General features: G+C 38.0%; 1 protein-coding gene across 1 annotated transcript; it reads right to left on the minus strand.

Annotated features, from left to right (window-relative positions):
• Positions 1 to 103: 103 nt before the first annotated feature.
• ttc12 (tetratricopeptide repeat domain 12) lies at positions 104 to 19,965 on the minus strand. The gene is made up of 21 exons (XM_085243404.1): positions 19,806 to 19,965; positions 19,364 to 19,521; positions 19,090 to 19,111; positions 18,095 to 18,172; positions 17,720 to 17,841; positions 17,426 to 17,485; positions 17,017 to 17,088; positions 16,612 to 16,672; positions 14,911 to 15,099; positions 11,998 to 12,067; positions 11,072 to 11,160; positions 10,533 to 10,701; positions 9,935 to 10,030; positions 8,570 to 8,633; positions 8,351 to 8,485; positions 8,087 to 8,179; positions 7,778 to 7,846; positions 6,078 to 6,179; positions 5,595 to 5,694; positions 3,538 to 3,766; positions 104 to 1,476 (listed from the first exon to the last, which is right to left on the minus strand). The coding sequence occupies exons 1-21, from the start codon at positions 19,855 to 19,857 to the stop codon at positions 1,407 to 1,409; spliced, it is 2,100 nt and encodes a 699-aa protein (XP_085099530.1). The 5' UTR covers positions 19,858 to 19,965; the 3' UTR covers positions 104 to 1,406.
• Positions 19,966 to 27,119: the final 7,154 nt, after the last annotated feature.

Here is a 27,119-nt window from a genome sequence, read left to right on the forward strand (position 1 = left end):
TTCAAAGAGCTGCTATTTTATTTTATTATTTTCGGCATCTTTACTCTACTCTGCAGACTACTCTTTGTTGTTTTTATTTTGGTATTTTCTTCTGATGAACAAATAAATAATCATTTCTGTATTTTTTAATGTTGCTTTAATATTTTTTACATTTTAAGCAGTATATTGTATTTTAAGTATTACAACTTTACAGCTCATATATGTGTACTGTATGCAGTTTATATATAGCTGCAAGCTGCAAAAAACAAACATATTCTATCTAACATAGAAATAATTTATTAAATTGGCCAATTAATTGATTAATCTGCAGTATACAGGGCTCACCATTAAGTTAAGTTACTTTACTGAGAAAATAAACACAACTGTGAGTACATACCTGGAAGCAGAAAGAGTCCTAGTATAAAACAGTGAAGCATTTTCATTTCTGTTCTGTCTTGTTTGCGATTTATCAGTCCCGCTGATTAAATGCTCTTATTACTGTTTAATCCACCTGAGCAGAAGGTATCAGCTGTTTGCAGTTACTAGCAGATGGTGCCATCCCATGCAGGGAGCTTTTGTCCTCTGAAGTTCATTTATACGTGGATTCGATTTCACAGTAATCCTCCCTCTTTACAGTCACAACTACATGGCCATGGGTTAGAAGATGAACGAATTCAATAAGGAATTTTAAACAATATGTATCAGAAACTCTGACTATAGGGCAACAATACAATTAGTTGTACTGAAAATGCTACATGTTAATGTAAAAAAACAACAACCCAGAAACTGTATCTAAAGGTTTCAAGAAGTATAAACATGTTAATATTTCACTTTTCTAATCAATTTCCCAATAGAAATACCATCACCATGTTAATGTTGCCTTGTCTGGTCAATATCAGTCCTTGAAAATACAACAATACAATACAGCTTATTCAACTGTACAAGAAGCAGATATTTGATGTTATAAAACAATGGCATTCAAATCATATAAGTTACAGATAAACAAGGTATAACTGGGTGCACTTATGTGGTGATTCATACATGAAATACCTCCATGAAAAATAAGCACAGAATATTGTAGCTGTTCAGTGTTTAAATACACTGTTCTAATACACTGAACAGTGTATTTAAACACTGTTCAGTGTTTAAATACAAGGAGAACGGAGGAGACTCAAATCCAAATGAAATACAGAAAATATTTAATGAATCTCTAGTCAGACTTGGTTTTCTGTAATAGCAAATCAATATAATCTTAAATGAAATTTAATAAATAGGAAGACTAATAAACAACCAGGACTGGCACGTCTTCATTTTCATTTACTTTCACTTTTACCCAAAGGTAAGCAAGTATCAACGCCTAACACAGAATACAGGAGAAAACAAGACTGGGGTCAAGGAAGGATATTATAAAATGTGTGGTCAGGGGTTCATGAGATGAGCTTTACACACGAGTGCAGAATCTCAAGGCCGTGTAGTTCTCGAAGTTTGCTCATGTGTCTGGAAAAGAAGAAAAAGTTTTGGGGGATTTTTTGCAAAAGAAAGTAGCAGTAATATATTCAGCTGGTTGGCATTCAATTATAACTACACTCGTGTGAGCTCAGGAACTGAAGACTAACACATCCTCAACACAGTCACACGCAAGTGCTTCAGCCTGGAGGAATATTTTAGTCTTTCTAGGAATAAAGAGACACGTTGTCGCTGCCGACTCCTATTATAAAGTGTACTATTCCAGTTGTACTTGCATAATCGCAGAGGTTCTATAGTGGATGATGGCCCACAGCGACACATCACTGCTTAGCTAAGAACGTGATCACTTTTTATTTATATCCTCGTGGATTTATGAGTAGATGGATGTTCATACTCAAATTTCACTCTTCAGTGAGAGTCAGAGAAACAATATTTAACCTAACATGTTCCAGATCCTTAGAAGGGCTTTCTTCTCATTTATTTTACAGACTGTTAAAAAAACATTAATTTCTCCCAAATATTTATAAAATCCTCAAATAATGCTACTCCAAAAAAGAGCTCGTTAAACTCATTAAATAATTGATAGCTAAATTTTATGATTTCTTTGCAAAAGTAGTGCTTTAAGCTGCTGGTTTAAAGGTCATTCAAAGATGAAAAAAAAATCCAAAGTAGAAAATATTTTTCAGTGTTATCACAGGCTTCCAAAAAGTTATAAAGTTAAGTCATTTTAGTTATTTTTAAACTGAACTGTTAAATAGCCATGTTATATTTTTACCGAAATTTTCAGTGAAAACACTACGTAGGCTACTTTTTTGCTTACGTTTAACTTTTGCTGTGCCGCTGGATATAATGCTGTGACACTACTATTACACTATAATGTTGCTGTTGCTGGGTTCTTGTTTCAGTAGATTTGCACTTCAAATTAGGCTGTGCCTCATCATTACAGCAGGAAAAGAAGGATTTATTTACTTACACTGAAATAAATGCTACTGCCTGCAAGCTGCAAGCATCAGTAACGGAGCCATTATTTTTTTCTGTATCATCAAAAATATACTTTTCATGAATTTCTTGAAATATTGTGATATAATATTTAGGCTATATCTCTTACCTCTACTATCAATGCTCAGTGTTGGGAAGGTTACCCTTAAAACATATTCACTACAGATTACAGAATACATGCCCCAAAATGTATTTTGTAACGAATTCTGTAACGTTACTCAATGTTACTCTGAAAACGTTGGATTACTTAATATATTATCATGTTTTTTACAACTACATGAATGTACTATTGCTGTGTGATTTATTACTATTACTGAAGGCTACTCACCATACCAATACCAACTAGATTTTTAAATCTTAATATAAATGAGTAACAGTAGGGTGGACATTAGGTAAGGCTGCACTTTTTGCAGCGATCTCATATAGAAAACTATTCCACGGGTATATAAAACAGGTCCGCAGCTCTGAACCATAGTAAAGGGACCTCTGGCTAATGCATCGGGTTCAGTGTCGGGCTCGTAGCCGAAAACTGGCTTCACTTTGTTGTCTGGGTCAACTTTGCTAGCGAGAGACAGAGAGAGGCGTTGAAGGGCTGCTCCAATGGAACTTATTGTTTTGCAGGAAAACACGAACACAGCGTACAGTCGAGTCTTAATCCGGTCTTTAAATCTGACGTCATTAGCCGTGCCTGGGCCCAAACTCCGCTGTCACACGATCAGTGCGGCAACACTGAGAGTTAAAAACTGTCTAAATCCTTTCATCTGTAATAAAATGATCAGGGTTACTGCTCTACCAGGTGTAACAATTACGTTTAACATCCAGGCATCCATGAAAACCAATTTAACGGGGTTAAAAGTTAGGTCATTTATAAACTATATTGACTAAACTATTACTAATAAACTTTGATATACGTGACTATCAATGAGAGTGAATATGGGTGGTTGACATAAGACCTGCTAGTAAATATATTAAAATGCCACCTAGGAAGCGTGTAATGTCCGGGAGCAACATGGCATCAGCTTCAAAGCAATACGTGGTGAGCGACTTGGTTCTATTGTTTACGTGGCTTTATCGATTAGGGTGAGAGGGTACCTGGGTTCACATCGACACAACTTCCCAAGAGCTATTGCTGCATTTTGCTGCACAGCTGCCCTCTTAGCATCTCCTGCAGCGTGCTGCAGCAGCAACAGCACAATATCAGTGCCCAGCAGGTCACTGGCAACTCCCTCCAAATCAAGGCAGTGGGCCAAGCACAGGGCTGCATTTCCTGAGACCATCTCGTCACAGCTGGAGCTCAGCAAACGACGTATTATAGACAATTCTGTGTGAAATAGTAAATGAAAGGCAATTAGGATGTACAGTGGGGCAAAAAAGTATTTAGTCAGCCACCGATTGTGCAAGTTCCCCCACTTAAAATGATGACAGAGGTCAGTAATTTGCACCAGAGGTACACTTCAACTGTGAGAGACAGAATGTGAAAAAAAAATCCATGAATCCACATGGTAGGATTTGTAAAGAATTTATTCGTAAATTAGGGTGGAAAATAAGTATTTGGTCACCTCAAACAAGGAAAATCTCTGGCTCTCACAGACCTGTAACGTCTTCTGTAAGAAGCTTTTCTGTCCCTCACTCGTTACCTGTATGAATGGCACCTGTTTGAACTCATCATCTGTATAAAAGACACCTGTCCACAGCCTCAAACAGTCAGACTCCAAACTCCGCCATGGCCAAGACCAAAGAGCTTTCAAAAGACACCAGGAAAAGTATTGTAGACCTGCACCAGACTGGGAAGAGTGAATCTACAATAGGCAAGCAGCTTGGTGTGAAAAAATCAACTGTGGGAGCAATCATCAGAAAATGGAAGACATACAAGACCACTGATAATCTCCCTCGATCTGGGGCTCCACGCAAGATCTCATCCCGTGGGGTCAAAATGATCATGAGAACGGTGAGCAAAGATCCCAGAACCACACGGGGGGACCTGGTGAATGACCTGCAGAGAGCTGGGACCAAAGTAACAAAGGTCACCATCAGTAACACACTACAACGGCAGGGAATCAAATCCCGCAGTGCCAGACGTGTTCCGCTGCTGAAGCCAGTGCATGTCCAGGCCCGTCTGAAGTTTGCCAGAGAGCACATGGATGATACAGCAGAGGATTGGGAGAATGTCATGTGGTCAGATGAAACCAAAGTAGAACTTTTTGGTATAAACTCAACTCGTCGTGTTTGGAGGAAGAAGAATACTGAGTTGCATCCCAAGAACACCATACCTACTGTGAAGCATGGGGGTGGAAACATCATGCTATGGGACTGTTTTTCTGCCAAGGGGACAGGACGACTGATCCGTGTTAAGGACAGAATGAATGGGGCCATGTATCGTGAGATTTTGAGCCAAAACCTCCTTCCATCAGTGAGAACTTTGAAGATGAAACGAGGCTGGGTCTTCCAACATGACAATGATCCAAAACACACCGCCCGGCCAACAAAGGAGTGGCTCCGTAAGAAGCATTTGAAAGTCCTGGAGTGGCCTAGCCAGTCTCCAGACCTCAACCCCATAGAAAATCTGTGGCGGGAGTTGAAAGTCCGTGTTGCTCGGCGACAGCCCCAAAACATCACTGCTCTCGAGAAGATCTGCATGGAGGAATGGGCCAAAATACCAGCTACTGTGTGTGCAAACCTGGTAAAGACCTATAGTAAACGTTTGACCTCTGTTAGTGCCAACAAAGGTTATGTTACAAAGTATTGAGTTGTATTTTTGTTATTGACCAAATACTTATTTTCCACCCTGATTTACGAATAAATTCTTTACAAATCCTACCATGTGGATTCATGGATTTTTTTTCACATTCTGTCTCTCACAGTTGAAGTGTACCTCTGGTGCAAATTACTGACCTCTGTCATCATTTTAGGTGGGGGAACTTGCACAATCGGTGGCTGACTAAATACTTTTTTGCCCCACTGTATATTAAATATATTTAAATACACCTAAAGAATTTTTTTAAAAATCAGTGGATGTAGTATTTACTGTCCTCATATGTGAATCAACACACACATGCACACACTTTATTTGAATATTAGGTCAGCACTCAAATTATATTCATGGACTAATGAAGGAGCTTGTTAAAACCAACACGTCAATCATTCCTCACTTTTATCAGAGTTCACCAGCTTCTCCCGTGCCAAGTGACTGGCAGCAGTGCACACTGTCAAAGTCTTAATGGCATACTTAGTGGCAGTCTGCCCGGCTCCCTGGGTAGGCAAGCACAAAAATAACAATGACATTAAAACCAGCAGAAAGAATGTGGATAAACATTAAATTTATGGTGACAGTCAGAGGTCACGTGAAATATGAAGAAAAACTGTCTTTTAGTGGAATTACGGAAAATATGTATATATAGAGAAAATTTGGGTCTCTGGCTTTGTTGCATTTTGTGTTGCTTTGATGATACATGATACAAAACATGAATGCACAAGACAAATAACCAAGCTCACAAATAAGCAACGAATTCGGGGCAAGTAGTTGCATGCGCTACTATGAAATGAATATGTGTTATACAATGACATCTTTCAACAAGAAGAAGCAGATAACTATGGTGACATTTGAGCAGTAGATTAGTGTTCACAGTTACCACCTTCAGGAGACTGCACATGGTTTTGACCATTTCCCTTTGGATAACATGCTGAACGGCTTGTGAGGACTGGGGTAGGACAGTGCTTAGCACACCTGTGGCTCTCTGGAGAACAATGAAGAATTCTGGCATTAGAAAATGAAATAATACAAGACTGAAAAAAGTAGAGGCTTGAAAAACAAAGCAGAGAATTTGGATAGCAGATTATCAAAAAACTGCTATGGGGCAAGGAAAACTAGCAGAAAAAAAACATTTGAAGAAAAAGGGTGTTTTCAGAAAATAATAAAAATAAGGCTATTACAAACTGGAAACTCATTGCAGGTTAAAATGTCTAAATTGCACTGTATTATCCAGGATTTTGAAAGCACAGTTTAATATTTTGAAGATACAAACTACACAATATGTGGGTGTGCAGTAGACAAAATAGAACAAAAGTGATGAAAAAAATTGTTCCTTCTTTTCTCTTTGTTTGCCGACACAAAGAAGGTTATTCTTAACAACAAATTAGGACCAGACTGGGTTTCAGGCTGCAGTCAGCTTGGTCTAAAGCCACTACTATATCTATATTATTGCTAATATATGTTGTAATATATCTATATCACTAAAGCACTTCTGGATGGATGCAAACTGCATTTCGTTGCCCTGTACCTGTGCATGTGCAATGACGATAAAGTTGAATTCTAATTCTATTCTATTCTACTGGCAATAATGTGAATAATGCATCTTTAAAAACTTTGAAGGGTGTTTTGAAGAAATTATTACTTAATATTTTACCATAAAGACAACTTTCTAATGCTTTAAAGCAAATGTTAACTGTCGTTTCCAACGTATAATTGGAACATACATGCTCATTACAGATCCTCTCAGCAAAGCTAATATATATAATATATAATGTACAAAATAGCAACACAATAATAGTAATAATAAAGGTGGTGCATGACAACATAACACCCGCATGGATGGCTGGACCCAAGGTCTCCCAGCAGAATATTGTCCAAAGTATCACAGTGCTTGCTTTTTTCCCATAGTGCATCCTGGTGCTGGGTGTTCCCAAGGTAAGTGCACCCAGCCATCTACCACGTGATGTAAAAGAAAAAACATGATGCATCAGACCAGGTCACCTTCTTCCACTGCTCCGAGGTCCCGTTCTGATGCTCACAAGCCCAATGTCAGAGCTTTGGCGATGGGCATGAGTCAGCATGGGCCCCCTTACTGGTCTGCTGCAACAAAATGTGATGCGCTGTGTATTCTGACACCTTTCTATCAGAACCAGCATTAACTTGTTCAGTAACAGTAGCTTGTCTGTTGAGCTGAACCCCATGGGCTAGCCTTTGCGCCCCACATGCATTATTGAGCCTTAGCCATGCTTGACTCTGTCACCTGTTCACCAGTGATCCTTAGTTAGACCTTTTGATCGATATTTTTAGAGATGCTGTGATACAGTCGTCAAGCCACAACTTGGCTTTTGTCAAACTCACTCAAATCCTTACGCTTACCCATTTTTCCAGCTTCTAAAACATCAACCTTGACAATAATAGCTGATATATCCCACTCAATATCCCACTCACTAAAAGGAGCCATGATGAAGAAATAATGAGTGCTGTACACTTCACACGTCCATGGTCATAATGTTATGCCTGATCAATCTATATTCTTTGTTAAGGTTAAAGTCTTCAGAGTGCTGGAGCATAAGCTTTACTCACAGTTATGATTCCCTCGTCGTTATGCCTCAGGAGATCCACACAGGAGTCGCAGAGTGAAACAGAAAGCTCCTTCAAACAGCCACAGATGGAAAAGTGGATAATCCAATTTTCACATTCAATTCACCTTTAAATAGGTGTCACAACAAATAATTGCTCTTTCTGCTTCCTTTCCCATTGGCTTTTATTCTTTTCTCTTTTTTTGATATAGTCTAATCTATCAATCTTATTTTATTACTATTAATGAATTTTGTAGTAAGAATGTTGTTCCTCAAGTTGTCAGGAAAAAAGTCAGAGAACCTGAGAACTTACCTGGATAACAGGGGAGGTGACGGTTGAAAGGTTCATAATCAAGCCAAGTAAAGGGTAGAGGATCTCTCTGTATTCAGATGCAATGCATGTCCTCTGTGTGGAGAGAGAATAAAACCCTCCACTAAATAATAAGCAGACATCTTTTCTGTCTCATTGTGACAACACTATAGAAGACATTTAATTTCTTTGGCATATGACGTCAACACAATGAATAGCAATTTGCACTTTTCTAAAGAAAGAGACAAATGTGTAACCATTACTAACAACAGCAACCAGAAAGGCCTTCCAACAATCAGGATCATGAGCAAGCTTGTGACGAATGACGTCATCTCTAGCCAGACAGCCGAGACCTGATATCAGTGACGGAAGTATATGTTGATTGGACGTGTTGAAATTTTTCTGAAAAATACAGGAAACACTTGAGTACTTTTTCCACATGCACACAAATTGCATATAAAGTGAACCAGTAATTGCATATATTACCAGTATTGTTGTAACTGGCAGAATGACTGAGTCTGTCAAAACATCTCTCAACTGAATACAAAACCTGCAAGAGAAAAAAAAAATAACACACACACATATATATATATATATATATAAACACCCAGCACGCCCCTGCGGGCGGTTTATCCTTCAAGCTCGGGTCCTCTACCAGAGGCCTGGGAGCTTGAGGGTCCTGCGCAGTATCTTAGCTGTTCCCAGGACTGCGCTCTTCTGGACAGAGATCTCCGATGTTATTCCCGGGATCTGCTGGAGCCACTCGCCTAGCTTGGGAATCACCGCACCTAGTGCTCCGATTACCACGGGGACCACCGTTACCTTCACCCTCCACATCCTCTCGAGCTCTTCTCTGAGCCCTTGGTATTTCTCCAGCTTCTCGTGTTCCTTCTTCCTGATATTGCTGTCATTCGGAACCGCTACATCGATCACTACGGCCGTCTTCTTCTGTTTGTCTACCACCACTATGTCCGGTTGGTTAGCCACCACCATTTTGTCCGTCTGTATCTGGAAGTCCCACAGGATCTTAGCTTAGCTTATATATATATTAAAAAACATGTCTGCTACAAATGCAAAGCAGGATTTGTCTGAGTATAAATATGGAAAATGACAGAAGGTCTTCTACTGTCACACTGAAGTAGCAAATTGACAATATCCTGTGTGCTGTTTTTACAATGGGAATAAAGTCAAAGGTGAGAGAATGATGTCAGGTTAAGTTATACACAGCCATGCATGACAGAAGAAAGCAAATCAAGAACTTCAAGAAACGAAAACTGTGTATAACCTCAAAGGAGGGGACCTCTTTCCAAGCTGAACAGTTGAGTCCAGTGACTTATCTTCGAACCCTAGAGCCTCACCAATTGTAAATACTCCCCAAATGCACAAAATGTCCAAGTCATACAAGAGATACAGGACAATTCAATTTAGTGGTCAAACAGCACTGACTGTCATGTCTCTGAAGACTGTCACTCATCCACATCAAAGGCAGTAAAAGTCGGATGGATTTGCTGTGAGCTTTGTATCTGCACTGCACAGTCATTTTCCCTTTAATTCAATACTAAAGGTTAAGAATGCTGTATGATATCTATACTGCTTATATGTATACTACACTAAAATAGCGTCTTTAAGTTGAAGTCGATCAGAAGCAGAGCAGCCTTGGCTTTAATGAGTGTAGTAATTAAGGCTTGGATAACACATTATTATTTCTCTCTAGACTTCTGCTGATACAGGTAAATCTGTGCTAGGCAAACAGGAGTGTCCTGTAGGCCTTGTTTCTGTTTTATTAGTTTGTAAAGACTGCGTGAAGTGATCATGACTTGAGTATTTTGTTGGGTTAGTAATGAATCATACCGGCTTTCTGTTGCAAAGTTCTGCAGAATGTTGACCGCTGTGTTCTCCTGCTGCTTCTTTGGCTTTGAGACGCACACCATGAGGTTCCTCACTAACCTTTACATTCAGATAAGAGCAAAGGCAGATAAACAAAGAGAGAGGGAGAAGATATTACTAAAGGAAATTAATATTTTGTTCCCACATAATGATGGCATTTAGCCTGGGACCAACAACTGGGATAATAATGCCAGAAATACTTTGACAATAAAAATCGCTCTTTTTACATTTTCTGAAAATCTGCTCAGCCGCAGGTATACGGGTAGCAAAACAAATTGTTTGGGCTGCTCAGAGTTAACAGAGCAATGACAGAACAAAAGTTCTTGAAATATCATTAAAATGATGTCGCACCTGGAGTGACAATAACAAACATATTACCCGAGGCTAGACTAAAGTCCCTCCACTGCAGGGAGGAGGTAAAAGAGCATTACTGTTTCTGTCTATATAATATATAATTCCCTGTCCCTGCAAAGCGATTGACTATGGTGGACAATAACTGAATCTTCACTCCAACTGAGTCATCGCTAGTGGAATCTCCCGACAACATAAAGTAATATCTTACATGTTCAAATCAAGGCTCTCAATGGCCAAATGTCTGCCACGTGGTATCTCTGAGTACACCGACAGCAGTGCCAGACATTCTTTCGCCACTTCATCATGCTCCGATGAAGCCAAATGAACAATGGACTGTGTGGCGACCGGACATGTCATCAACAGCTTCTGGTTTTCATCTGAAAGCAGTGGAAAAACAAAGAAGAATAAAGAGACAGATACACTAGACACAGTGGTCCCATTGTCAGTTCCCAGTAAACAACAACCTAGTTTTAATGAATTTAGCATTGTATTATTAATCCTATGTTGATAATGAAGGTATTTATATTACAAATACACAGTGTGTAAAAATGATCAAGGCTTGCACAATCTGTAGTTTGGGCGATTAAGCACAAAAAACATGTTCAACAAAATACTGACAAGATGTGCATAAAGACCACAATACTAATTTAGAGGTCAACAGTATTGTTTTCTTATTTTCCTTCTAAATCGGTGACAGTAAAATGATACATGGACAGACACTGAAGTGTACCTCAGTTGTCAACATACCATTTCCACAACAAACTCTCCTCCATATTTTAAAAACAGACACACACAGCTCACGACTCTCTGGATCATTTGTTTTCTCCAACAGGCAACTGCAGAGAAATTATACAAGCAATGTGAGTATGTCAGTAAACATAAAACCCAGTTGCCAAAGACAACATAGCTGATAATTTTATATGAAACAACCCTACTGCAGAACAGTGTTTATTTTTTTAAAAAGGCACTCACAAAAAAAATATTCATTCATTTTTTAGATTCAGCTATATATGTAAAAGTGAAGAGCTTGAAAGACACCTTGAAATAAAAATACTATATTTAGCATAAAATGTAACTTTGAAGAACTCTAGACCTTTTTTCCTGCTTATCTTTAACTCTCAGAAATGACCAAGAGCACCCAAACTCAGAGTGCCCCTTCAATTTGTGATTAGGACAGGCCACAATGGCACTGGCTTTTCCTGCTTCGTGGCTCACATAGGTGTTAGGTGATTTATCTGGCTCACACCAGCAGCCTTACTGAGTATTTCCGTCAAGCTCAGACTGCAGTTTCTTTGCACCCTCTGCTTCCTGGACACTGTGTCCCAGCTTGAAAAAGGATATTGCTAACAATGGACTACATTGAAAGCATGTGACAAGTTAATAATAACCTTACTGATCTGAAACGAGGGAGTCATAATTTGTATCTTGTACAAAAACACAACCTCTTTCTGGGACAGAACGGGGGCCATTGCTTATTTCAGCACTCATCTCAATCTCTAGTGTGATCATCTTTTCTTCTCTGGGCTTTCATAGAAACAGCTGAGGAGAGAGAGGGGGCGGTGAATGATCTCTCGAGTTTATGCCATCATTGTCTCTGTATGCCCCTGCCTCTAAGTCCATCTGTCAAAGCTCCACCGAGGGCTGACTGCTACCTCTCCCTCTGGTCTCCTTACCTTCTCACCGTGACATTGCTGGCGATGATACTAAAGCCATTGTTCAGCCTGAAAAGGGTCTGCCCTGTACCTGTTTGAAGAGAACAATATATGGTGTAAGAAGACGGAAAGCAGTGGAACATCATCAGGCAGCTTAGAGATTTTGCAGACGCACCTTTTTCACTGGCTGATTTACAGTCAAGGGCAGGAATGAAAAATACATAAAACATGTTAAGAGACTAAGGCAAAGTAAGAAACAGTTTATTATCTAATACCAAAGAAGACGAAGTAAAGCAGAGCAGTGAAGGAGTACTTTTAGGGGGAAAAGCTTGTAATGTCAGCCCTGCTGAGATCCTTTCAGTCGTAAGTTATGTAAGTTTTGCCCTTTTCTGTTGAATGGCACTGTAAGACAGGCATTATATCATTTGACATGACACTTTTATTCTTCTAATGAAGAAAAAAGTGAAATTTGATAAGAGATGTTTGCCATTTGGCAGACAATACCCAGGGCAACATAACATCCTATGTTACAAACAGTCATACAAGTTAACAAAAAAAAGAAAGAAGAAGAAGTAGAGAGAGTTACCATTTCATTTTGATGTGCTTTACCTTCTTATGGTTTGCTGAGTGGTGAACTTTAAACATTATTAGTTTCATCAGCCTTGCCCCTGCAGTCAAAATACCTGAAAATTTACAATGCAGGTAGCAGAACACTCGATGCAGTTCATTACCACGTCATTGCCACATGTTTAAAGTATAAGTAGACAAAAAAACAAACTTCAGATGGAGCCACTGACCTTGGCGAGTTATACTGTTACAGTGCTGCTATTGAATTAAAAAAAACTGCCATTTTTGCCTTGTGGCAATAACTAAAAAGAGTTACATTAGTAGCATGGACTTTCAAAGTTATTTGGCAGGTCAAAAACATTCACAAAAATATCACCAGCTCAAATAGGAAGGGTGAATCACCCAGTGAAGTTCAATTACTCCCTGTCCACAGTGGCCCCTTTTCAGACTGCAGAGGACTTGGTAAACATATCGGTTATTTTTCAGCCTGAGTGTATCATTGTCAAACAGGAACATGGGGTGAAATAGTGGTTGGCCGCCCAATTCCCTACTTCACCCAAGAAGAAATCAGGCCCATAAGAGTGTGTTCCTGCCTATCTAAAACCTTGAGAAACAAGCTCTGTGCTACCACCAAGCAAAAGGAATTAGATATGTTTCTTTTCAACAGCTCACTTCTTGCACTGAAATGTATATAAACATGCCATTTTGAGGCCCATGTCCATGGAGAGTGCCCGGGGCCAGGCTGTCACAAATCTAGTGTGTCAATGGAGAAGTTCCAACATTCAGTAGTGACCGACAGGACAGAGTGAAATAATGCTGCTGAGCTTAGTAAACGGACAAGTTCTATCGTGGATGCTTTGTTAAATATTGCACTAAAGCTGCTCCACCAGGCACAGTAAAACAAAAAGGAAAAAAAAAACTTCTGTCTGTACTAGACGCTAAAGAAAGTTTCAGAGTGGCAATTCCAGGATTTTTAAATAAGGAAATCCTGAAAAGAACCAGTGAAGAAGAAATGAAAGATTTTCACAGAAGTGGCACTGCACAAAAGCCTGAAAATTATTTATTGAATAACAGTTTCACATGTAAAGGTGGATATATCATTTCACTGTTGAGGGACAATAAACAGGAAAATTTTTCAGTTTCTAACAAAAGTACTGTTGCTTTATATGTAGAGTTATAAGAAAAATAACGTTTTCACAAGACTCTGCAGACTGGGCAGTCCTGTGAAAAAACAATAATTCAATAGCTTGCATGTTGCTTTCGTTGATTGAGATGAGGTTTTCTCGTGGTAACCCTTCCAGACAGTAAAATTTTTCTAATTTTACTGTCATGAAATTTAACATTTAACATGCTAGTAATGCTCTCGGATGTAGCTATCAAGCTTCTTGCAAGTTACAGGACTGCACAGAGGTCCTGAAAACTTTCTTTTTCGTGACTATATATAGAGGATTTCAGCACTGCTATGATTAATTCTCTTCTATTTTAACTGAGCCAGCATCCTGACAAAATAAATAAACACAAATAACACAAACACAGCAGCAACTGAGGTAGATGTAGTTTTTCAAAGAAAGCAAACCTCTGATCTCTATACCATCAACATCTAAAAGTACAGAACGTTACGAGGCATGTCGAAAAAAATACTTAAGTTTTAAACATACTGTAACGGTGTTTTTAATGAAGCAATTCATTGTTTATTTATAGATTCAAGAACAAAACTGCATCACTCTACAAGCAGGATGAAAAAGGAATATACAGTACTTAAAATTAATGAATTATTTTTTTAATTAACCAATATCTTGATTAGACATGTCTCTGGTAGAAAACACAAAAAATAGCTGGAAATTCAATCATTTAAGAAAATATCTGATTTAAAATAAAAGTGAAAATGCTCTTTGGACACATGCCCTTGGCCAATATGGAATCTGGATTGATATTAATGCACTGATCATTATTAAATAAACTAAGGAACAATGTCTGGCACGTCTTTCATTTTACATTAACGTCTGCGAAGCTGATACTTAATGGACATCAGCCACCATTTACACACTTGCTCCACTGTCACTGGTACCAAAGACTAATGGTGCAGGACTTCATGGATGGTAAGCATTTAACCTACCATGAAGCAATCCTGCAAAACTTAAAAAAGCATTTTTGTAATTAGCACAAGCTTTTAGAGCATATTATTGTAATCTCTTTTTCTGCTTCAAGTCTTCTTATCCAATCTAGCCTGAAATCCGTTTTTTGTTGTTGTTTGTTTGTTTGTTTGTTTGTCATAAAACCAACAAATAGGTGCACCGGAGACGCAGTCTACCAAGAAAAAACTGAAAACAGTGATTAAAGGAGAAACACAATTGTTTGAACACTCACAGTCAGTAAGTGCTTGTGACAGAATCTCCAATCCTCCGCAGTAGTAGAGGGCAATCTGACCGGGTTTTGACAGCTTCTCCAACAGCTCCACCACTGTTGTGGCCTTCCTCTTCCCCTTGTCAAACTCTTCCCTTGCCTTTATCTCCTGAGTCTCTTTCTCCTTTCCCAAATCAACCTGGGTCAGGTATTCTGCAAAGGAGAACAAAAGAGAATGGAGAAGCAAGAAGAGAAAGTAAGTTATTCCATAGCAGTAAGTGCAGCTGCCCCTATCTGAGAAGAGTCTCCTGTGGTGCATCTGTCAACCTGGCATGACTACCACACCCACCACCTGCTATTAATATTCACTCAAATAGAAAGAGGTCACTTGCCAATGTATAAGAAATGTATTGGTACATCACATATGACCTAATAGCCCAAATAAGAAAATAGCAAAATCAGTGTAAAACACTGAACTTGATGCATCATATGCATTAAAGTAACAAAGTGCAGGAAGGTTAGGTTCTATCTGGGAATAAAACAAAATAGAGCACAGTGCTAGTTCAGATAAACCAGGTCAGGCCACATAATCCCAGGTCACATCAGCTTAGGTCTCAGCTGGTATCATTATATGAATCTGATCATCAAATCTGGTACAGGTCCCACTACTTAAGTTGCTTTAGTTAGCCTAAAGTCAATTTGCCTCAGGAAGTCACACTGCAACCCACCTCCACTCAAGCTCCTCCTTTTCAAACTATTTCTGATCTAACCAGTGTCTAATCTTTTGTCACTGACAGGATAAGACATGAGGATGTCTCACTGCTGCTCTTCCTGCCTCAGTCATTGTGCACATACCATATGCGTTAGGGGCAGGGACTTCCAATAACGTGTGTAAAAGTAGGGCCCCAAGAAAGGACTCATACTGACTCATACAGTTCAAATCACAAGTTTTTAAACCCTTTCTATTCTTTTACATACAACTCTACTCTTTTGGCCTGGTAAGCATTTTGCCATCTTACCATCAGACTGAGAACAAAGAGTCCTGTATGCTAAAAAATACTGCTTAACCCTTTAATTACCTGATTAATATTTCATGTGGATGGATATTTCATCACTTAAATGTATTTTTTATTTTATTTTTAATCAAGGATGGCACAGCGGGGCCATTTTAAGTACTGTCACCTCACAGCAGGAAGGTCCTGAATTCAAATCCACAATCCAGCTGATGCCTTTCTGTGTAGAGTTAGCATGTTCTCTCCCTCTGTGTGAATTCTCTCCAGGTAATCTGGCTTCCTCCCACAGACCAAAGGCATGCATGTTACAGTAGGTTAACTGGTGATTCTAAATTGGCCATAGGTGTGAATGTGAGTGTGAATGGTTGTCTGTCTCTATGTGTTAGCCCTGTGATAGACCGAGATAGACTCCCAGCTGCCACAGGGTGCTACCCTGACAAGTGGAAGAAAATGAACGGATGCATTCTTCCTCTAACTGTCATGTTTTTGAGGAGTATGATGGCTTTATATTGTTAGGAAAACATATGACTCTTTTCACAGAATAATTAAGCAAAGTATAAAAAAAAACAAAATATTGTGGATGTTTTTCAAAGAAAAACGTAAATGTGTGCTGTACCCATCTTAAAACAGTTCTGGATGATACATGACCAAAGATGGTGATTTTCATTAATGGACCTTTTCCTAGCGTAGTCCATGGGAAATAGTTCTTTACCTTTCACTATTTTTTCCTTCCCAGGTTGAATTTCTTCTATCTTTTCAAAACAGCCTCTTGCCTAAAAAAAGAAAAAATGTTCTGCATCACTTTCTATATAATGTGTTTCAATCATGTACTAAAGACTCCAGAAGATTCTAGACTCAGCAGAGCTGGTATACAGTTTGCAAAAAGCTACAGTGCACTTTAATGTGATTCATACAATAAATCTTGCTTTACTGGTTATCTGTGTTAGATGTAATCCTATTTTGGAATAAATAAATTGAAATAATTTGAAATTAGATTTACAGATGATTCCTGTGAGTCCACATTATCTTAATCAGAAACATATTTATAATTTCTTGAGAATTCTTATTATCTTTCTACTTCAGGCGTACAACTGTAATGAGAGGTATTCTTACTCACCTCGTTATATTTCTTCAATCCCAGATATGCTTTACCCATGTGTAGATAAGCCTTTATGCACCTCTCATTACACTGGCAGAAATGAAATAATCATGGGATTACTTAATAAACCTCTTCATCTACATAATGGTCGTTTAATGACTCCAGCACACTTGCACAGTAAGAAATAAATATTCAACCTGACTTTCAGACACACTGCACTGGAGAAAATTACATGAACAGTTTACAGAGCACATCTCCCACCCAAAAATTGTGTCTTTGACATTCTGGGGAAGCATAAAGAAAACATTATTCTGAGGATATTACCAAATTAAACCAGTTTTTCAAACATCCCAGTTTCTTTAGAGAATATTTCTAAACTGCTGGTGAGCTCACTAGACTTCAGTATAACACATGCGGCAGACCTTACCTTTAGGGCCCATTCACAGTCACTGACGGCCTCATTGTACTTTCCCAGTTTAATATAGGCCTACACAGATGTAAACATTAGACAGGACATTTTGAAAGGGAACATAATGATTTTATAATTTCACTGCAGATGGTAACAAAGATTCTAAATTTAAAATCTCTAAAGTTCTGTTTCACAGATGCCTAATGCACTCTGTGTCCACATAAACACACAAAAGCATCTCTGCTCTGTTTCCCCTTGAGAAAAAAGGGAAGTCTGTGTTTTCATTGTAAAGCATAGATTGAAGATATTTACTTGAGCTCTGTTTGTGTACAGCGGCTGCATATCTTTGATTTCAGCCAAACCATCGCTGTAATACTTTACAGCAGTTTCATAGTCTTCTTGAACATAAGCTTCATTCCCTTTGTCCTTGAACGCTGCAGGGATGGATACAAGCAGTTACATTTAAAAAGGAAACACTGTCAGCTCAGCAGAGCAATGACTATAGAGAAATGCTCATCTACAACAGGTGAACCCTCTGAAGTCTGATTCATCACAGGTGATAACCCTAATCCTGTATTTTGGAGAAATGCAAACTGCAAAGACACACAAACAATAAAAATACATATATTTTGATTGCTTGGAGTTCGAATTAGACCTCTGAGGGTTTGGTAGCTAAGTTTCACAAACCGATAGCCTTTTTCACATTTGCAGCTTTCCGAACTTTCCTTTCTTCTGCATCCATCTCCATAATCTTCATGAAATTCTCTGATCAAAACAGAAATTAAAAAAATAATCTTAAGCATGAGTACTACAAAGGAGGAAATAGTCAAAAAATGCCATTTTTAATGAGCACAGTATGAAGAGAGTTTGCACACCATTTAAATAAACAAAATCAAACCAACGCTGTCTGAGAAGCTCTGTTATTTTTAAACTGCAGTCGTTTTAGAAAGTCATTATTAGTAACTACACAGATCCAGACAGTGTGCAGAGTGTGTGTTTATAATGCAAAGAGGGTTCACACAAAGCTAGATATTCTCTATAAATAAGAGCCAGAGAAATTTAAAATCTGTTTTGCTTCCTCAGCCCCGAGCACAAGATAATTTTTCTTACTCATCATGAATTCAGTGTATGGTGTGTTAATTTCAATATTAGAAGATTCACACACAGGGGTGTGAGTTTTTTTACACATTTGAAGCTTAACTGTTAATGAGTTTTACCCCCGGGCGACTTGAAAAGAAGTGCCGGCTGAAAAGCTGTTTTAAATGGAATATCACATTCAGGGTGCTGGGTTCAGTGGGATGTCATCACAGCGCTTCTCAGTATATAAAAATACTGTACACTAGCCTAGAGATTACTCCTATTTGCATATGTTTAAGCAGTAAAACTGATGATGTAATGCAAGTCCTTGGTGAGTTAAACAGTTAACAAGGCTCCTTGACTAAAGGGCCTCTAGACAAATCAACTCAAAGAACATCACTGATTTCGAGTCATTCATATCCTCTAATGCATGGTAGTTCATGGGAGGAATAAATCATTTATGTTCTTTATTAATTTATCTTTGAAAAATGGATACTAGTTTTTGCTTCTTTGGTTGAAATATTTCATTATTGGGCACAGTATCAGTGTGCTTTCAATCACTGCAACTGACAACCACAGAGACATTTATTTTCATTGTGGCTCACCTGGAGTTTCAGTCTGAGGAGTCTGTAAAAGAAGAAAAAAACAATTTAAAAAACAATAACAGTAGCAAAGAGGTCAAAACCTACTCACTGCTTAATGTACACCATGTTCTTTTTCTTAAAGAACAAGAGAGAACAAGGTGGATAACACAACAAGAAGCTGTTTGTAGTGTCTGTAGTGTTCCTGCCTGAGGGTCAGAGAGTGGATGAGAGACAGAGAAAGATACAAGGAGTTGTAGACTAAGACACATGCTGTTGACTGCATGCATGTCTTTACTATGGAAGGAGGGAGTGGCGGTGGGTTTGTGTTGACTGTCATCTTGTTGATTTTGGTTCTGCAGGGCTCTGCCAAGGAAGTGATGTAGCAATCAGCTTTTTCCATTGCTTTTTGTTGGGCTTCAGCATCAGAAGACCTTAGGTCCTCCACAAGCTGACCTGAAAAGAATTCAAAGAAATAGAGAGATCTTTTCCAAGAGGCTTTACTTTGGCATTTGAAATAGGGCTAAAAGTAAAGAAATAGCTCAACAATCTACACCTTCAAACCAACAAAGTTCCCAGTAGCACAGAAGTATACACTACATTTGCGTTTTGAGCTCAATATTTATTGAACACAATAGTTTTTTAGCGTTTACAGCTAATTAACTTAGCAAAATGGGTACAAGAGAATAACTTTGTGTTAGCTAATATCGTTAGCAAACTATACTTCTACCATTACTCACTTATTTCATCAACATTCTTCAGAAAACTTTCGATGTCTTCAAGTTTCTCCATTGCGTGTTTGTCCGTTTTAAGCAGCTTTTGCTGGATTCTAAGACACGTGGCTCCGTTTTATCTCAGCAAGACGCTGAATGTACTTCTCCCTCAGGTTTCAGCGTTGAGTTACCATAGCAACGTGATGCCTTCAGGCCCGCCCGTAAACTACACATGTAAGCTATGTCATAAGAATGCCAAGAAGAAGCCGGAACAAACAGCGAAAGTAAATAACTGGGGCTTTTTAACTACACTACTTTTAGCTAACTACTCTGGGTTATAAATGCGGGACAAATTTTAAAGAAAAAAAAAGGGTAATTCTTAACTAAATCAAAACTGAATCAAAATAGCACTGAGACGTGTTTGATTCATTGTGAATGTAAGTTAGTTCCGTCATGGTTATGAATGCGGTATTTAACATATTTTTTATCACTAAAATAAGTGCATTGTGTCACATAATTATGTTTATGTTTCTTTAATCGCCGATTAGAGGAAGTATCTGAAGGCAGCACTCACTACCATAGAAATTAGTAGTCTTTTTAATTAATTAATTATTATTATTTCAATGAAAAGAAAAATAAAATATTTATTCTTATTATACTAGCAGCTGTTGTAGTATTACTAGTGATGAGTTCGTGCCATTACTCCTTTAAGGAGTAAATATTATGCTGTAAATTGCCCCTCATACATTACATATAACGACAGAGGGCTGTGAATTCTGCAGAGACCTTGTATATTATAGCAATAGGAAACCCCGTCGTCCATTTTTCTCTACAGTGGAGCTAAACTGCCTCCTTGTGGTTGAAAACACATCTATCCAAATATGTTGTCCGTCTAGCTGTCCATTTATAGTGCTGTGGGTCTTTTATTATTCCTTTGTATGTACTGCATTCTTTTCATCTTTAATTAACTACAGAATATTCAAAATAGTCGTAATGAAGAGACTAAATCCGTTCTTAAGTTTCATCCTTCAACCAGTGAAAATAGTCAGGAATAACAAAATGTTTAAAAAAAAACAAAAAAAAAAACAGTGCCCCCTTCTTGAATTTTTTTTACATATATATGTCACACTTACATGTGTCAAAGACATTTTAATATTAGACAAAGTTTAACCCAAATAATACGAAAGAACAGTTTTTAAATGAGGATTTTAAACAAGTCACAGTGAGAGCCAGAGCAGAACAGCATCTAAAACTGCATTCCTGAATTTCCTCACTTGAGTTGAGAGTTCAAAATTCAATAATAAGAAATAAATTGAATAAAATAGCATGTATGGGATAGTTCCGATAAGAAAACCACTGCTGACCGGAAAGAGTCAAAGGCTCATCTCACATTTGACAAAAAAACATCTTGATGAGGTTTGGACATGTTTTCCCCCATAAGAAATGAAATTATCATTTTAAAAAAACTGCATTTTTTTATTTCCTAGGGTTATCTTTGTTTAATATTAACATTTGTTTGGTGATCTGAAACAAGCACGAGAGACAAAAATGCAAAACAATAAGAAATCAGGAAGGGCTTTGTACCAAGCTGCTTGTGCAAAATAGGAATTCTCACTGTCTATTACAAGAAGACTCCACATGAAGTATGGTACTACAGGAAAGCTCGCTGCCTCCCTCCTCACAGGCTGTCTGTGTTCACAGCTTGACATTTAATACAGATCCAAATCATCACACACAGTGAGGCTCATTGTCCACATCTGCACAAAGAAAACGAAGATAGAGTTGCAATTATATCACTTACGGTCTCAAATTGAATTAGATTTTTTTGGTATAATGTTCTGTGTAATATCCTACACAAGTCTTAAACTAGGAAGCTGAAAATATTTCCAGAAAAGAGGCTTCAAAGGTTAAGAGCACAGCGAGACACAGAAACCAATCACATAAAATTAATTTGATCAAACAAAAGCAATTTTAAGAAATTATAGTTGTTTTCAGACTAAAGTTGTCGTGTCTAATCTGGTGTCCAGCTACTGCTTATGAATTTCCGTGTCAGAATATTTACTATAGTTTGTGAACTTCCATGGTAGAGTGTATGCACTGGAGCAGGACAGAATGCATATTGTGTGAGTTACAGACAGGGGCTTGTGTATGGCCGGATCTAGCTCCTGCAGTTCCGTGCCTCAGTGGACAACAGATACTGACAGCACAGAGCAGTCATTCATTAAATACGCTCCACTTTATCTTTCTTTGTGCACTAACTCCCCACAAGATTCCACGTCTTCTTCTTCTTGATCTGTAAAGATCAGTGTGAATGTTTCTACTTTTTAAAACATTTAACACCAGTAAATTTATTGCAATTCATGCCATTTTTCTCACAAAACTGAACACTGTGTGCTTTCTGCTACTTCTATTACATGCATATATATTGTTAGTGCTTCAAAATGAAGCTTTAATCCATCTATTTGATCTTGTTTGTTTATAAATATTCAGGCACATCTTCCACTTATCCTGTAGTTTTGAATTGATGCAGAATAACAGAGGCCATCCTGTATCCCAAATTTGATCTGAGGTTAGGGAACATTTTTGAAGCACTTAGACCAATGCTTACAGCGAATATGCAAATTGCATGGCAAGAATTCAATTGCACTACAGAAAGACACTGAATCATCATTTTCACTCCAAAGAGGGATTGCTATAGCAGTATTGCATTCATGGATTGATCTAAAACCAGACCACAGGTGGGCCACAAGCTAGTGTACTCTGAGTGCAAGAAAAATAGAGAACATTGGGTCAGGAAGGGCATCCAGCTTAAAATCTTGGCCAGATCAAACGTGTGACTCATAAAGAATGAGATTTCCATACTAGGCTTGTGGGGGCTCAGGTTAACAACAACCACTTCTAGTGCTGTTGGCCAACAGTTAAAGTGCAAATGTGATGGATAAGAAATCTGATTCCTTACTGAGGTATTTAATTCTGTTTCTTATAACATAACAGAATTTCATAACAGAATTTCATTGTTTTTTGACTGTGTTGCTGTAGGGAATATGCAGTGAGAATGTAAAGAGCAGAAATGGGTGTTGCCTGGGTTCATTGTGCTTTGATCCACTGGTTGAGTCTTACATGAGTTAATAAAATACATTTACTTCATGTTATGGTTCATACGGTTAATATATTCCTCAGTTAGAAAAGAAAAGAAGGATAATTTAGTTTGGGAATGGTGTCCTAAGGCCGAGTTTATCTATGTAGAGAAAATGTGATTTGGTTTTGTGAGCTAAAGGCGAGAGTAGCGTGTCAATCTCTTCTATTTACCCTGTTTAAGGGCAGAACAAACGGTGGCTACAACTACTGCTGGCCAAAGACAAAGAAAGAGGAAAGAAAGAAGGCACACTGAAAAGGAGCAGGAGAGAAGAAAAAGCCAGAGTGTGGATATGACAGTCATGGGTCTGATAAAGGGGGATATCTAGACAGTCAGTGTGACAGAAGAGGAGACTAGGAAAAGGTTGAAATCACTTTGTTGACCCTAAAAGGAACAACGGAAAGAAGAAGAAGACATGAGGTGTGACGGAAAGGTTTTGTGACGATGCCTATGAAAATAAAAACAAAATTGATTTGACCATCTGCTCATGTCCATCTAAAATGTTATTATTGAGCCCAAATTTTATCATGGACCCCTAGTGACCTAAGCTCGGCTTCCCTGTCTGATAGATAATGACCACCACTAGTGAGCATGACCAGAATTATGCTTGTTTTATCAGTATGCACAGATTTGTAAACTTTGACAGATTCAAAGTGTGCCATTGGCCACTGTACTCTCCAAAACCTCGTGCTCTTAACCAAAATCAATGTTGCTTGTGTTTCCTCTTTTACTTTGATAGTCTTGTGTCATGTGTTCAGTGTTTTGAGTTTTGCTTTCCCTCTGTCTCATTATATCTGATAAGTCCCAGCTGTGTTTCCACCTGTGACACCCAGTTCCCTCCTACTGTTCGTGTTTTTTTCCAGTGTTTCAGCTCTCACATTCTGGTTTAGTGTATTTTTTCGTGAGTTTATTTTCTGAACATCTGCACAGTACAATAGAGCTTCTCTAAGTTCACCCTTCTGTGTCCGTGACTCCTGCGTTTTGGTCCTCATCCTGCCCTCCACAGCACCAAACCGTGATAGTAATTGCATCTTGTAATCATGCTCAGCACAGTTACAACGATTTGGTACAAATTTAACTTTTGAACGTGCCATCTCATAAAAAAGCTACTTCAAAGAAGGAGGCAGATTTAATTATCTACCAAAACTTATTTTTCCTTAATCCTGTTAATTATACAATGAGTTAAGTCTCAGAAGTAAAAACAAACAAAAATAATTAATTTCTGTTGCAATGTTCTGATTAGATAGAAAACCAAAAGTAAAACAATTTAACCAATGACACATTGTGTTGGGTGTCATAAATCAATGTGAGCTACAGAATAAAACTGTTGTAATTAATTAATTACATTTACACAAGCAGATTTTGCTTCCAGACTCAACCAGGGAGGAGGCTCTTTACAGTGGGAAGTTTCTTGGCTTCATTTGAATCTTTCTTGAATTTCAGTCCTATAGAAGTGCATGGAGGGGGTTTTCCCCTTCTCTGTTCCACACATACATGCAGCTGTTAGCTATTAAACTCCAAAACCACACCCCTGAAGTATAAAAGGTTTTGGGTCACAACACCCACCACCCACTGGATCCAGACACTGACCAATAAACCATAAAGTACAAGAGATTGACACAATGGAAGAAGGCGCGACCCACGCTGTTGCTCCATCCTATCTTGGTTGGTCCATCTTTAACACTTTATGCTGCTGTCTGCCACTTGGGATTCCTGCTATTATCTTTTCCTGCAAGGTAGGAAACATTCCCTGAGAATCAAGATTTTTTTTCCCCTGCTCAAACTTTTGCTCTTCTGTACCTGCTTTCAGAAACACACCGAAAGATCAGAGCAACAATCATCCAAAGCCTTTCAGTTTTTTAGAACATCATTGCTGTTTTTGTTTTTTTTTAAATAACCAGATAAATCACTTAAAAGTAAAATTCAAAGTAATATATTTGAATTTTTATTTTTAGGTTTTCTCCAGGCTGATTTGTAATGATTTGTGCTTATTATAAGGTAGCCAGTCAGATTTCATTGACGCATCATTTTTTCCATCACACATATACACATATTTTCTCTAAGCAAGTTAAATGTAAAAGAAAAAAAAAGATTTTTTTTTCTTAAAGGCACAAAATGCAAACACTCTGGGAGAATCAGCTATTGCTGAGGGAGCATCAAGGACGGCCAAGACCCTGAACATCCTCGGAACAGTCTTTGGAATAATCATCATCATCATCGTCTGGATTACAGCTACATTTATGTAAGATAGAGAAGGCCAAATTTTGCCAGAAAATAAAGAGTAAAAATCAAAAAAGTTTTTATAATTATGTGCTACACCTCCTCTACATGGATCATTAATTAGGAATATATGTCAGGTCCTTGTTCGCATGTGTTTGCAGACTATGTGTCATGGTCCGGAGTCTGCGACTCCGTGTTTATGTTTAGTCTATTAGTATTCTGTGGTTTTGGTTACCTTGGGTGTTTGTATTCTTCTGTTCATGTTCCTATGTTCTGTGTCCCCCAGTCTGTGTTTAGTTGGTGTGTTATGTCATTGCGTGTATGTGTTTCCTGTTTTATTGTGAAGGTCTGCGTCTTATGTGAGTGTTTTCAGTTTGCCTCCCTAGTCTCGTCACGATAATCACTCCCAGCTGTGTTCCCCACCTGCGTGTAATCTCCCTGTGTTCTCTGGGTGTATTTAAGTTGTGTCTTCTGTCATGGTAGTTGCTGGTTCGTCTGTGTTATTTCCCTTCCACCCTTCTGTGTTGATTCTCTGGTCATTCTCCCTGCATGTCACGTTTGTATTCCGGTTAGTGTTTTATTTAGTTTTCCCAGTTTAGAGTTTTCACCGTTTTGTTCCTCGCCACCCTGTCTGTTGTACCTTTTAGTTGCAAATAAACTCACCCTCCACTTCAGCAGCCTGCAGTTGGATCCATTATTATTCACACGGCTTGCCCCGGCAAACCGTGACACTATGTTTAATTGGCTTTTTCCATTTAAAAAAAAACAAAAACAAAATGATATGATATGAAAATTATAGGAAGAACAATGAGTGCATGTCAGCATCAGAGTACTGCACGAGTGTGCCATTTACTAAAAGGAAGAAAACAAAGGCATATTATTGTAAAAAATATTGTTTTTATTTGTCTTATTTACAGTTATGTTGGCATGGGCCGTGATGAAAGAAGAAAATATATAAAAATTGTAACAAAGGGTGTGTGTTATAATAAAAGTACTTCTTTTAATTTGATAGTGAAAATTGTCTGTGGCTTATTTTAAACATTTCTGTTTGTAAAACATCTATCAGCTATATTGTATTATTGGGTTTATGATACTTGACACCTTTGCTTTGGCACCTGGTGGCCATGTGGTAAATTTTGCCTCTGTTTTTCTTTTTTTCCGTTTCTTTCACTGACTTGGATTTTATAACCTTCTGTAAATATAATATAAATATAAAACATCTATATTAAACATCAATATAGATGCATAAAAGATGTACCATATGTTTATTCAGTCTTGTCTTCACCTTCAGAGAATTCTCTTTTCCCAAAATTCCTTCAAGATGAGAAAACAGAAGCATTTCCCTGGCTCCACTGAAGTTTTTCAACTTACTGTCTGTATGATCATAAACAGACTCAAGAAGCAATCAAGGTCGTGGTGCTTACTTGAAATATATTCTATATTTTTATGTGGTGTAAATAAATACAATACTCTGGAAAAATAGGAACAATAATTTGAAACATCAAATGAAGTTAAAATTATGTTTTACATGTGACCCATCCTGCAGTAAATTATTATAAATGAAAATACAGAAATTTAAATATTCCAGAGGACAGTCTGGGCAATGAGCTTCCACAACTTTTGCTGTAATTTTACATATTTATTTCTTGCAACTTTAGCCTAAAGGTGACAGATTCCTTTCTGTATCTGCAGCAGTATATTGCAACATGTTCATCTATGTTGAAATCCTCCAACTTGTTCTTATATTGAGATAGCTCAAGGATTAAATGTGCAGTTAAACTATACTTTGACAAAAAAGCTATTTTTACTAGTCAGGACCACTTACAATCAAAGTGAACCCACTTGTTGTATGAGGCCCTTGATGTAAAGTACATTTCACATCCCTGACTTAAAGGATATATAGCCTTTATAACATAGAATAATAACAGATAAGAACAGGCTTATAAAATCATTTACAGCCTATAGAAAGCATTTTAAATGTTGAA

This window comes from Mchenga conophoros, linkage group LG14 (genome assembly GCF_057382185.1).
Source record: "Mchenga conophoros isolate Kocher_MC1m ecotype Shallow Benthic linkage group LG14, M_conophoros_male_GT1.1, whole genome shotgun sequence".
Lineage (NCBI taxonomy): Eukaryota > Metazoa > Chordata > Actinopteri > Cichliformes > Cichlidae > Mchenga > Mchenga conophoros.